The following is a 14,248-nucleotide window of genomic DNA, read 5'->3' as shown; positions in this document are numbered from 1 at the left end:
TGTCTGTTTGTTAATATTTGATGGAATTATGGCCCCAGGAAGGGAATGAGCCAAAGCAATTACGCAATGACCCATACCTTGTTTTGCCACTCCTTTTAACTCTTTGACTTTGCAGCTTATTAGCCCAGCATCAATGTAACCTATGTCAATTGATTTAGGCCTGTGCTCCCAACTCTCAACTAATGTATATGCATTCTCATAAACATTTTTTAATTTCAGAGACTTTATATGAATAACCATAGTGATATCTTGTCAAATGTTAAAAAGCGTAGACATAAAACAGCATGGGGTAGAGGCATAGCTCAAAGTGCATGTGTTAACGAAGCATGTAGAAAAATGTGATGTCAGATATGACTTTGATCAGTTTTCTCTCTGGGGTGTTTTGAGCTCTTTGATGTCATGTCCATACATTATAGATGGGTACCCTCTGAAGGATTAGTTCTTGTGTTCTATGTAGAATGGAACATCCTGTTTGTTTCTTTTGAGCTCGAAGTTCAGCGAGGTCTCAGTGTCACAGAACTTTAGATGAAGCAGTACTATTCATTCTGTCCCCATACTGATTTTAACAAATAATCTGGACGGTTGGGTTTACGTCACTTCTTTTACTTTTACCAAAAATTATATATCCAAAACACATAATACATGTAACATAGACTGGGTTGTTGACAATCAAACAGCATTAACAAAGAGAGAAAACATTCAGGGTCTGATTACAAAGCATTTAAATGTAGTTGATGAAATTGCCAGCACTGCACATGGTACAGTATGTGTGACTTTATGATAGCTCGGTGGCATCTGCTCATCTGTCTCATTCATTTGAAGATAATAACCTATTAACAATACCTGATAGAAACCTAACATGATATCAATAAGAATACATTATGCTTACACCACAGGTGTCCCCTATAGAGCAGAATCTTCTTTAAATCAGATTTTGGTTCGTACACCAGCAGGAATTAATGAGGACTAACTCCTTTTGCTTTGAATTGCTTGAGGGAAATCTCTCCATAGGAAATTGGATCAAATGTACAGTAGAGGCAGAAGTTATTTTATATCTTACAAACAAACGCAAGAGCTAAAGGATAAGTCTTAAAGAGCTCCCACTAGTTATTCTGGGCAAGAAAGGATGTTTTAGAAATCATGAAAAATGTTTTCTGACACATTTAATCTGGCATGGCATCGTCAATAAGTACATCTACAATTGAGTTACTGCATGTTTATTTTGCTTGGCAGCTCAAAAACAGCATCAGAAACATTAAATACTTTCCAGTTATGTCCCATTTATGTTGTGTTCTATTAACATGTGACCTGTTTCTGGTGATCTTATCTGGATAAGGAACATCTTATCTGGAGAGATAGATCACTTTATTAATCTCAAAGGGAACTGGCAGTGTTTCACACACCACTTCACATAAATCACAAAAACAACGAGGATGTAGCAAACAATACAATTAAAAAAAATATACAATTTTATAAAGATAGAAAAAAAAAAGACAAAAAAAACCCCATTGAGACTAGGTAATGTATCTAGATATAGATCACATAAATGGGGCCTTATTATCCACACTAAACTAGTGTAACCTAGCCAGCCCAATCACCACAGCCAGATGTTTCTGAAGTCTTGGCAAAGTTTAATTCGGCTTTTTTAATGCTTTTTTTTCCCATTTAAGTAATCTTACTCCTTGTTTTAGACATTATAAGTCTTCCAATTCAAACTCCAAAGTCCTATTGTTGGAGTCCTAGATGGACTGATGATGAGATGCTTGACAACTAAAGTCATGTTACTGTGATTTTGAACAAACAAGCATTTTTATTGGATGATTACTCTTTTCCTATCTTCAGACACACAGTTCAGTTTTGGATATTATGAAAGTGTTGCAGACTTTTCTTTTTCTTTATTTCTTTTTTTATGATGAATGTCTGTTATAGTGTCTCTTTGGAAACTATAATTCTAATTTTATTCATGGCTGTTAGTCGTCAAACTTTATTGTTAGAGCTGTTGGAATTCAAGGACGGTATTTGTACTTCTCTTGATGGAACACTTATTTTTAGCTCACTTTCTCTTTTTGCCATCTGTCTTTGTTCTGCTCTCACCAAATAAATAATTCCAACCTTGAGTCTGTTCAGCAAAGTAGATTCAAGAAAATGTGTTTTTTCTTCTCTTTCTTTTTAACTGGCACAAAACGATAATAAGAGACATATTACGGTATCTTTAAAGGTTATGCTGAATTTTGATTCTAGTTAATGGAAGCTGCTGTGTTGTGGTAATATAGGGTTGGAAAAACGTGTCTGGAGCTTCATGCCAGCATTAGACAAGTGGTCACAATGACTGGCCGTGTGAATAGCTCCCTGAGATTGAGATGAGAGGTTGGTTGAAGGACATCCCGCCTAAACTCCCCTCACATTTTCCTGATGACATTTTGCTGGCACGAGTCTGACCAGCGCTGCAGATCCATGTTGCTGGCTTGTGTTACAGCACTGCAGTGGGGGAAATTGTTGTCAACACACAAATCTTGAGGGGTGGCACTGCAGTGTCCAATTATCATCATATAGTGTCAGACGGGAACAGCATGTTCCCTTGCACCCCATCTTGTCTCATGTCATGTCGAATATCTGCAGCAGTCCTGCCCTCCATTTAAAGGTTACAGAGGTTGAGGATGAAACGAGTTTGTGTTCTAAAGGCTGTCAGTGTGATTGCAAAACTGCTCTTAATTTTAGTGTTGCCTCCACAATATTCAGGATTTCTGAGTTTATCTCCCTTTTTAGTTCTGAGCTTACCAATGACTACAAAGCAGACATTTACTTTTAACCATGCCACGACTAGAACTATAAACTAAAAAAATATGACGTGAAGTCTCATCTTCTCAGCACACTAATCCAATCATAAGTCATCGTGCATTACACTGTGTGCTCGCTTCTTTTGTTTTTCTCTTCTCTCTATATTTGTAGGTAGGCAGGGTATCAAGGTTACTGGTCTCTGACTTAGAGTAAGGCGTGGGATTGAATCCACAAGTTTTATTACTTTTTTGGCTGGCAGTTTCTGTACGGTTTCAAACTCCCTATGAATAAATGTTCTTTTTCTTTTTTCTTTCTCATTTATTTTGCAATCACTCCCATTTTCGCCCCATCAAATTACCCTACCATTGCTCTATGTTATCCTTTCTACATGTTTGTTGCTCTGGACATTAGCATTTCAGCCAAGCTAAACGAAATAGGCTGGAGATATTCTATATTTTTGTTATTGCTGACAAATCCCATGAAAAGACAAAAACCAACAACCAATTTTGCAATGAACATGGGCACTGCTGTTTGTTTTGATTCAATCAAACGCACCATTCAGAGCCCCAAAATGTGTATCAATCCCCAAGTGAAAATTTTCCCCAACAAATGCACTATTTAATCTTGCATGGGTAACATTTACTAAAAGCGACACTGCCAAGCTGATACAGAAAATTGCTGGAAATGACTAACCTTTTTTTCAAAAATGAAAATATACATTTGTGATAAAAGATGTACATTTATATCTTCATTGGGAACTAGTGGGTCTGTAGCTGAGTGCCACAGGCATGATATGGAAATTGATGGTTTTGGTCTAAAGACACCACCATTATCCTGTAAATTAAAGCAAAAATGCCTCCACATTAAGTGTCTAGCCAGTCACTTTCAGAGCTTCTGTCAGTGCGACAGTCAGGCTGTATGGTCCTTTAAAGGTTCTTTGTTCCGCCACATCTCTGCACCTTGTGGCACTGCGAGGGCTTAGGCTACCACAGCGACATGGAAAGGAGTCTCACAGTTCTCCTGCAGGGAAAATAAAATAGGTTTCCTCCGTGGGGACAATGTCGCTGTTCCACAGCCCATATTCTTACACACATCGATATCATGTCACACCAGTGGCATTGACAGCCCCAGTATGAGTCTGGATTAAAGCTGGTTTCCATATTTTCTGCAGGGAGAGGAAAAAGAATAGTCATTTACATCTACTAATCTATGTACTAATTACCTAGAGGTAAGATGTCGCTGATTGGTGGGGGGTAACTTTTTCAGATTACAGAAGATCACTCTAGCGAAAGGGGTGTTTTCTCTCTCCTGTCCATTGTATTATGATTTTTTTGTGCCATTTTCATTGTTGCTTGATGCTTGTAAATAAAATAAATATAAATTTAGGAAATTATAAAACTAAACCAAACATTAAGGTGAACCCTATGGTGGCCTTCAGGTAATGTAAAAATGCAAAACGCCTTCTCTTAGAACCAGTTTTTGGTTTGTCCGCTCTGGGCTACAGTAGAAACATGGCGGTGCAACATGGCGGCTGCCGTTGAAAATGACCACCTCCCTATGTAGATATGAAAGGCTCATTCTAAGCTAATGACAACACAATGATTCTTAGTTTCAAGTGATTATCCACTAATGAAAACATAATTATAATATTATATAAAAGACTTTAGGGACGAAAACTAAGTGGATGTTTTTGCAAATGCACATCTGGTTAACCGAGCCATTTGTGTGTATTTGTGTGGTAAATGGTAACTGTGAATTGGTCACATTACATGGGTCAGCTAGCTAGCTAACACATAGCTAAGATTAGCACTTGTTCAAGCAGACGTCTGCCAAACCAAGATAACATTAGCTAAAAGTTAACGTTAACCTAGCCCAGTTTGAGAGTCCCAGGTGAACTCGGGGAAGCCGCTGCTGTAAGTGTGCGGTCAGAAGCTTCTGAGTGGACAGTGGGTCAGGAGGACACACTTTTCACCGTCACCGTCCAGGCTCTGTATGCCGCTCTTTAGTTTTAGCTATTTGCTTCCGAATACAGTGCGTAATTATCAATTAATGAGAATTTTTATTTTTAATTAGATTTTAGTACAGACACCATTCAAATCCTGTTCACAGCTTAAACAGCTGTGTTTGTACCCACACACCAAACACATGTACACACACATGTACACACACACACACACACACGCACGCACACACACGCACACACACGCACACACACAGTCTTCATGCCTTACAAATGTTGCACCATGCAGCCCTAGAGACCATGGACCAGGCTTTAATTTGGCAGTTCTGTCTGTCTCCTGTATGGTAACAGTCCACAGTGTGTGCCATCCAACTCCCACATAATGACCTGTTTTCAGCAGTCCCTGTCGGTGTGAAGAGATTTGCTTTTCTGGGTCGTGTCCTTAACCTGTACCCACCTCGACTTCCCATAACACCAGGGATTCAACTTTACAGGAGAAAGGATTAAAGTGAGGAAAGAAATGTCTTAACACCCACTTATTCCCTCAGGTACATCACATTCAATTGGTCCAAGTTCAAACATTGTTCAGCTGGCCAGTGGGCAGATAACAGCTAAAAGCCTAGTTAGCTGTGCACACAAAACTAAACTGTGTGTGCATTTCTGATTTAAAGTTTTGTCGGGCCTTGTGACTGAGAGAAGAATACAACATTAGTCAATTGACAAGGTCTGTCTATCTGACTATTTATCTACTGTTTAAAGTGAATGACCTAAAAATGGATGCTATGGATTCCTGTAATTTATTTGTGTTTGTGACCAACACAATGGTTCAAGGTTTATCTGCATTAAGCTGAAGGGGCAACAGTGTTATAGAACATTTCACATCCTCAAGTGACAGTGGTTGTCAGACACAGAGGGCGAGTAATAATGTGTTGATGAATTGTGTATCCCAGAGGAACCATTTACAGTGAGAACATGACAGGACCAGAATGTAGCCTCAGGCTATGCCACAGATCATTTAGACTACAGTTCAAAGGTACCCTGTGGAATTGTCTTGTCAACAAACACAGTTACATACGTTGTTCTCATCAACACACATTGCGTGTGTTCTTGAGGGCTAACAGATGTGTGGAATGCATTTCTGTCCACAGTGAACATTTTTAAAGCCAGTTTGTCTTTCAATAATTCAAAACGTCATCAAAATGCTGCTAATTAGCAGTTTTACTAGTTAATAACCTTTAACTTGTAACAGAGCTATTTTTTTTAAATAACGAGAACATAAAAGGTGAGATTAAACGCAGCCGATATTTTACTCTCTAATGTTCTGTTTAAGAAAGATCTACATTTAAACAGGTCCAACAATTTCCTAGTGGCCTGAGGGGCGTTTTGTCATGCACTGTGACCAGGGATTATAAAACAAGCGGGAACTAGTTGATTGACCTCTTGCATCACCTCACCTGTGTATGACGGCTACCTCACTGAACTGCTGCGGCTCGCAGTGTGTCCCCACAGTGTTGCTGCTGCGTCGCTGCTACTGGCAGTACTATCTTTCTATACTCAGTTTGCTTTTGATAATGGCCATCAATAACAATAATCATCCATAGTTGATAAGCGGAGTGAATACATGTAACCAGAAAGCAGATTTTTTGAGAGAGAAAAAGAGAGAGAGAGAGCGAGAGAGCAAGCGAGCGAGCGAGCAAGCACTGGAAAACTAGTGCCCTTCACCTAATGTTTTATTAACTTATGAACATAATATAATTTTAGCCTGCATGGGGTTTGTCCTATGACTGTATAGTGCACATGTAACCTCCACTTTCTCCTCTAATAACATGCAATTGCTAAAATGCTTTAAAACATATTTATAATAAAACATATTTTTTCTTATATTTGTTAGTCAGGCACAATTTTTTTGTATTTTGTAATCTGGATAACTTTCCTCCCAGGTGAACACAGCGGCCAAGTCACATCAAATTACATCAACAAATAGGGTTTGCCTAAAAATTAGTACTCTGATGGTTTGGATGAGGAGGATGGCCTGAATTATTGTTTCAGTTCACATCTGTCTAAGTGGGTGTAACAAGTTGATCCAGTTGTGCGTAGGTTTCTCCGTTTGCATTGAAATGAATCCTCAAGTCCTCTGATTTCAGCATAATTGTTGTAAATATTTTCAACCCAGTGTTTGTGTGTGTGTGTTTGTGTGTCAGCCTTCCAGAGGTTTTTGGGGAAGACGGATGTGTCTGAGGAGCTGGAAGAAGTCCACGCAGAGGCTCGAGCTCAGGACAACCTGCACACCGTCTCCGTGTTACAGCTGCTGAAGAGCCCGGCTGTTCGTTGGCAGCTCATCACCATCATCGTCACCATGGCGTGCTATCAGCTCTGTGGCCTCAACGCTGTAAGCTACAGCTCATATTTCACTTTTGTCTGATTTTCACTGGAATCCTGTTCCTTATTTTATCTTACAGTACACTTGATTAAAAAAAAAAGGGGGGGGGGGGATTATTGGATTTTAAAAGTTTTTTTTTTAACACCATTTCTAGTGCAAACATTGTCTGTATCAGCTAGAGAAGATGAAGGTGAAGATGCTCTGTCACACCTGCAGTTACACCTCAATTAGTTTTGGGCCTTGGTGGACAGTGCAGTGACAGGAAGGTGAAAAGTGTTTCCTCTTCTACTCGAGAGACTCAAAGAGTAGTTCTTTTGCCTTCTTACCAAACCATGCAGAACATGCCCAGTTCATTGTTTCCCTGATGTTAGGAAGTGCTATCTTAATTAGGGGATCAGTGCAATATACTTGAAGCGGCATTATTTGATGTTTTTGGACACATGGGGAAAGCAAACCAAGTTGAAAACACAGAACTGGCATGTTGTTACCTTATAGAGTATTTAAGGTGAATGCGTGTTTATACATCCAGAAGGAGCAACTTTAGCATTTATCTGGAGTTGACAAATACAAGTCCAATATTCATTCTTCTTTGAGCTCTGTTTTGGTCTTCACAAACTCCTGAGAGCAATATTGCCGACTATCCATCTGTCTGGCATTTAATGCAGGGCAAGTGGTGAACAGCGTGTTTATCAGCGCCTTATCAATAAGCTGGAAAATGCTCACAATGGGTGACTCCTTTCACATCACACATGATTATTTGAGCAATTGTTCACATACATTTTCTTACATGCAGCTTTAATGTTTAGCCCGGTCAACCCCTCATTAGAGCTGCAATTTTGGTTAAGTCAAACATAACACTTATTGTTACGGTGTCGCATATAAAGCTTTGTATCAATCAACCATCATAAGGCTTTTGTTGAGACACAACTGCAGCTTCATGTAGCCTTAGTCATAATGACACATGACTCCTACTTCCTCTGTGCATTAAGATACTGTAAGTCTGTCGATATTTCTAGATATTTTAGTGTAAACAAAAGCATTTCCAACATTTCTTTAACAATCATAAACTACTGTTTGTGGGGCTGCTGGCCACATAATACAGGGCGGGCGGTTAACTGCTTAACCGCTGGGGTGTGCTGTCCTATCGCAGTCCTGATGGTGACAAAAAAAACAAAAAAAAATATTATCACAGCCCTGCTTGCCAGTGGACCAGGTGTGGCGGCAAATTGCAAACAGTGTCCCTGGGGGCCTGGGCATCCACAGGTGTGACCCCCATATTTGTAGTTACTTAGAAGTAACGTCTCTTTTATTTGCAAAGTTTTAAATTGTATTCTGCACAAGTGAATATGTTTCCATCTGCTTTTTTGTTATAAATATATCTTTTCTTCTTAGGGTCATGCTCAAAATTACTGTGTATGAGAACCTGTGGGCATGAAAAGTCACTGTGAGTCACTATGTCCTGCGCACTTTGTAGACAGAACGAGATGTTTAACCATCCTCCACCCGCTGTGTTGCAGTGGGTAATGACTGAAATGTCTGTCTCTGGACCTATAGGTGCCAAAAATACCCCTACATGAGGTGATACGATGGAAGAAAACAGTTCAGGGAAGACAGCTAGCCAGTGAGTGGCATACGTTCAGCATGTGTTGTGCCCACACAGTTTGTCAAGGAATGTCACTTCACTTGATATTATTACCATAACAGATGAACGGCTGCCAGGTTTTAAAAACTTTATTAAAAGAATCAACCATCTGGTTGTATAAGCAGCAAATACTACAGCATCTTGTCTATGATTGGGAAGGTTCTCTTCATCACTCACTACACCAAGCAGTGCAGTAGATCGATAGATAGATACTTTCAAATAATTCATGTGTCCATTAGCTCATTGTTGATATAAAATTAATAGTTAATAATAAATAAACAATAATAATTAGATTGGTCCACTTCCTTTGACTGAGGTGTTGTATAGCCTGATGGCAATGGGAACAAAGGATCTCCTGAACATCTGTGTTCTGCAGCACAGTGTCAAGAGACGTTTGCTGCAGCTATAGCTGCTTCTCTTCCTGCCAGAATTTTGTGGAGAGGTTAGTTGGTATTGTCCAAGATGGCCTCCATCTTACATTGCATGTGTCTCTCCAGAACAATCCTGAGTGAGTCCAGACTCCTGCGAAGCACAGACCCAGCCTTTTTTACCAGCTTGTCCAGTTTCTTTGTGTTCCTGTCAGACATGCTGCTGCCCCAGCAGACTGCAGCATAAAAGACTACACTGGCCACCACTTACTGATAAAACATGTGCAGCATTTCACTGCATACGTCAAAGGACTAGAGACAGTAAAGGAGGAGTGGTTCAAAGGTTGTCCAGAGACCTCTCAGAGAGATTTAAAAATACCTTTCCAGTACTTGTTAAGTGAAGAACAGGACAAAAGGAGTTAATAAGAGACCCAGTCTGGATTCAGCCTCTTGCCCATAGGGGACTCACCCCAGGATCCATCTTAGAAAATTTCTCTTCAGAGAGGTGAAGGAGTTTAAACTGTAGAAACCTGTATCTCACACAATCTGAAGTTAGAATTGATTTTGGTGTTTTCTCGTCTATCTTAACTTGGATCTCCACCTCCCACAGATCTTTGATTACTTCTATAGAGGTTTCTGATTCTTATTCATTTATATAAGCCGGTGAAAACACCATTATCATAGGGATATATAGTGAGGTTATCATCCAAGGTTGTATTGCTCAGTAAAGAAGGAAACTGCGGTAAACTAGACCTGATAAAATCCCTAATTTGAAAGTAAACAGTAAAATTGAGGATTGGAAAGATTATGTCTTTCTTGCAGACGAGCAAATGAGGCAAAGACACAGTCAGTATTGACGTCTCAATGCCTTTAGCCTTCCACAGTTTTTGTTGTGGTAGGTAATAGCTGGCTCTTATCTAAAGGAGAAAAAAGAGACATAGCTACATGCTCACATTTTTTAAGAATTAAATAGGAGAATATATTTTTCCCTTGGAGGGATAAAGGCAAGGCCAAGGATGATGTGAGGAGAGCAGATGGAGAGGAACTTTTAGTGAGTGAAGCCTCAATATTGACCCATGGTTGGCTCTCCTCGTTTGAGATTCAAAGGGCAGAGCCATCACTCCCCTTTGTCTTGATCTTTGTGAGAAAGTTTTGTGGATTGTTAGTGGCTTATCGTTCCAGATAAATGTTGTGATGAGGAAAAAAATGTCTTAATCAGAATCATGATACTGTACATTGAAAAATGTACACAGAGTTATTCAAGTTGACCCGACCTGCCAAGGACAGAAGGAGCGTATTCCATCTTTCAAAATCCTTCTTAACTGATTGTAAAACATTATTAAAGTTTAGGTTTAGGTAGTTTGTAGTTCAACATACATTTTATGAAATTATTTTAAATGCCTACAAGCTTTAAAGCCAGCAAGATGGCCTGAATGTCTGTAATGAAACATAGGGTGTATAAAATTGTATGTTGTTCATGCAGATTTATGTGTAAAACAGATAAAAGACGAGTGAAATTTGGTCTATTTTCTCGCAGATCTGGTATTACACCAACGGGATCCTTCGGGAAGCAGGCTTTGCCGAGAACGTCCTCCCCTACATCACACTGAGCACCGGGGCTATAGAGACATTGGCTGCCATTATCTCAGTAAGTATCGCTACTTTAAATCAACCAAACATGTCAGATTTCGGCACAAGATAGATTTTGTTTTACCTCAGAGGTAAAACAAAAAAAAAAGGTAAACCTCTTTAAATTTTGGTCATTAAAACCCTCATCTATCTTCAAATACAAAAATCTGTAATGTTGTTGTTAAAGTTTAGTCTCCAAAAATTATCACAAATGGACCAGTTGAAAAAGCTAAGATCTGACCTTTGCAAAAAAAGACATTTTACTTCAGCTGTAAACCTGTTGGTTGATGTCAAGGAACCTTGCAAATGAAAGCTGCTCAAACAGCAGGAGTCCTTCTCTGCTCTGGCAGCTGACCTGTCACTAAATGACTGAGCAGAGAGCTCTTTGCACCACCAGTGAAGTAATTAGCTAGTGGAAGTATCTCTGTTGGCAGCTTGTTAGGCAGACACTGTAGTATTTACACCTGAGCATTATGTGATGATTGACGTGCACTGATCACTCAACACAACACACTTATAGAAATATAAAACATGCAAAACGTACATCTATTAAAGAAGCCATTTTTCTGACATATACTGTATATCCTGATGCTGAGCAGCAACATGTACCCAAGAGATGACTCCTGTTGCAGTCTGCAGATATCTTACCTTGCGCATTTTCCTCTTCTGAATTGTCAGTTAGTCACACCTAACTTGCACACAATCAGTGATGAAGCACGGGTATGATGTTGAGGTGTATTTATTTTGATTTCCATCACAGTTTCTCTTCTGTGAGATTATGGTTAATTGCAGCTTTGACATAGATTGTTAAAACACAGATTGTTAAAATGTGAGAAAGAAAAACATCAAACCCTTAACCAGGCAGACTGAGATGGTGAGATCGGAGATTCCGCAGCAAGTTCTGCTGGATGTAGAGACTATGTGTTGTATTGACACCAAGGTACCTGAAACCTGAACTGGCTAAATGAAAAGATACAGAAGTCTGTTGAATTTGACACACCAAATTGTTTATTGGGTACAGCTCATTCTTTTGAAAGCTTAATCAGTATCGTGAGAATAAACTAAATTCCACTTGATTTAGATTTAATCGTAGGAAAGGTTGCCACTGGGTCATTCACATATAACATAAGGTCATCTGTGTACAGTAACACCTGACGTTTAATCCCACCTCACCATATGCCCTATAAAAGTGGACATGTAATGCAATGCAATGGACGGTGGTTCTATTGCAACTGCAAAGAATACGGATGGCAATGGTCGCCCCTTGTTCATGAAAAAAATGGTGTACATAATGAGTTGGTCCTAACACACACTTACAGAGATGAGTATAAGAGTCATCGCAGAGATCATCCAGGAGCCAGATTTATCACGAGACCCAATTTTTTGAAGGAGCTCAAAGAAATACTCCCACTCAGTTTGGTCAAAGGACCTCTCGGTGTCTAATGAGATGACTGCCTCAGGGACCAGTGTAGAGTGTGAGTTGCATTGAGGAGCCTGTGAATGTTGGAAAATGAGTAATGTGCTTTTATAAAAACCAGTTTGGTCTTTAGAAATAATAAAAGGCATAGAAAGTCTGCATTTTTTTGTGAATTATTTTTGCATCTACAATAAGAAGTGATATTAGCTGATAGGCTCCATAATCAGCAGAGTCTCTGTCCTTCTTGAGCAAAAGTGTAATAGTTGCTTATGAAGGAAAAATGGGCAGGGTACCCCTCATCAGCCCCCTGAAAAAATTCATAAGAGAATTGGAGAATGCTGTCCTGTAGTCTTGCCACCCTGGATAGAGGTAATTGCCACGTGAATCTCTTTAGATCTGTCATTGATTTAGTTCAGCAATTTCATCTGATTCAAAACAGGACACATTTAAGCTGTCTAAAAAAAATGTTATTAGCCCTTTATTTGAAGTAAATTCAGGGAAAAACATTCTAGTCTAATAGGATTCAAAGATCTTTTTAATTTCCTGTGGACTTGTTAGTTACCATGACTCTCTTTAAATTCAGGAATTAGTTGTGAAGCTGCGTCTCACTTTAGCTGATGTGCTAGTAGCCAACAGTTCTTGTGCCATACCTATATGACAGACCACAAGAAAAAAACTGTAGCTGTTCCATTTTTTTTTATAGATAATAAATTCAACTTTAAGGTAACTTGCTGGTATTCCCTTTTTGAAAAAAAGCTGAATAAATAGATTTTTTGGCCATTTGTGGTCAGGGTATCGAACTGTAAACGCAAAATTCACTTATTACCCCTTAATGACATTGATCTGGCTAACATTTTAGCAAACAATTACATATTTACACATCCAACTGACACAGAGCAGCTTTAACACTGATGTTTCAGGCAACCTGACCAATCAAAGTACAATATTCTCTCATCTTTAGTTTAGGTGTCCACCAACTTCTAAGAAAAAATATTCATATAGACTCTTAAGCTGCTAAATGTGTTCACCAGCCAGTCACTAACTTTGTCTTTCTGCTGTTTGTGGCTGGGCAGCATGAATTTAGTGAGTGAGCTTTCTGGCTGAAATCAGCTTCTTGCTTCTGAAACCAATGCTGATGAGAGCAGCGACAAAGAACCAAAATGGCTGTGGGTCGTAAAACCAAAACAATGAGCTGAAAGATGCAATAAAGCTCCATAGAGCTGAAGAAGAGGTGTAAGGTGATAATTCTGTCTTGATTTTTCACTATGAGGGACCCATTTCATATAACACATAGTCATATGACCAATTGTTTATCTAAACATATCAAGTAGAGCAGCTTTAACTTCAGCTGCTAGTTATAGATTTCAGTATTTTGGAGACTTGCCTTTTGGCATTTTCATATCCCTTCCACCTCTGCATGACTCTTTAATTCAAACTTGCAGCTAATTACAAAGAACAACACAATAGATTTATGCTGTTCTCTCATCGTGTTCCAAAATACATCTAAAAAGAATCTGTCACTTTTTAATTTGTTGTGGATCTAATTTCCCTAATCCTGTGTTCTTGAGATATAGTGGTACACCAAACAGAAATAAACTTAAGGCAGTTTTATTGAGTACATTCTCCACAAGGGCCAATAATTTACCAGTTTAATAACACATCCATGTGTCAGGCAGAGTTTCTGTGCACCAAGCGTTACTTTTCCAACAAGAACACATTACAAAATGCAGTGAGGAACACAGCCACCTCCCTCCTAATTTAATTAGTGGGCTAAAGCCCTGTTTGTGGCTGCTATCTATTTTTGTGATTCTTCTCAGCATGAGCACATTTAAGTCTTTGATCTGGAGGCTGACATCTTTTTGAGATTCCCACGGGAATCTTGTGGAAATCCTGCTGGTGAAAACGGAGGGTGTTAAGCTGGGATGGGATGAAATGAGAGTCAGTTTCACTACTCACCACATGACTAGAACCGGATAGGAAAAACCAGGAGCGGGCAAAAGCTATTTTCTTTATTTTCAACATAATTTCAGTCATCAAGAAGAGTCAAGTCAATTTTAGTATATCGCAAATTCAC

The 14,248-nt window shown here is 39.1% G+C and overlaps 1 protein-coding gene across 5 annotated transcripts in view; it reads left to right on the top strand.

The window, feature by feature from the left end:
* The window catches only part of slc2a9l2 (solute carrier family 2 member 9, like 2), a 105,794-nt gene that overhangs the window by 37,658 nt on the left and 53,888 nt on the right, over window positions 1-14,248 (top strand). For all 5 annotated transcript variants that reach the window (XM_087179752.1, XM_087179751.1, XM_023427853.2 and 2 more), the window contains 2 exons: window positions 6,940-7,127; window positions 10,666-10,776. In XM_087179752.1, the coding sequence (XP_087035878.1) occupies window positions 6,940-7,127; window positions 10,666-10,776 (299 nt within the window). The remainder of the gene's footprint in view (window positions 1-6,939; window positions 7,128-10,665; window positions 10,777-14,248) is intronic.

The sequence above is a fragment of the Seriola lalandi genome, unplaced genomic scaffold, assembly GCF_002814215.2.
Source record: "Seriola lalandi dorsalis isolate HSWRI2012SDOR001 ecotype SW California unplaced genomic scaffold, Sedor1 jcf7180002054864, whole genome shotgun sequence".
Taxonomy (NCBI): domain Eukaryota; kingdom Metazoa; phylum Chordata; class Actinopteri; order Carangiformes; family Carangidae; genus Seriola; species Seriola lalandi.
The sequence above is the reverse complement of the archived record's forward strand: the minus strand, read 5'-3'. Positions and strand labels throughout refer to the sequence as shown.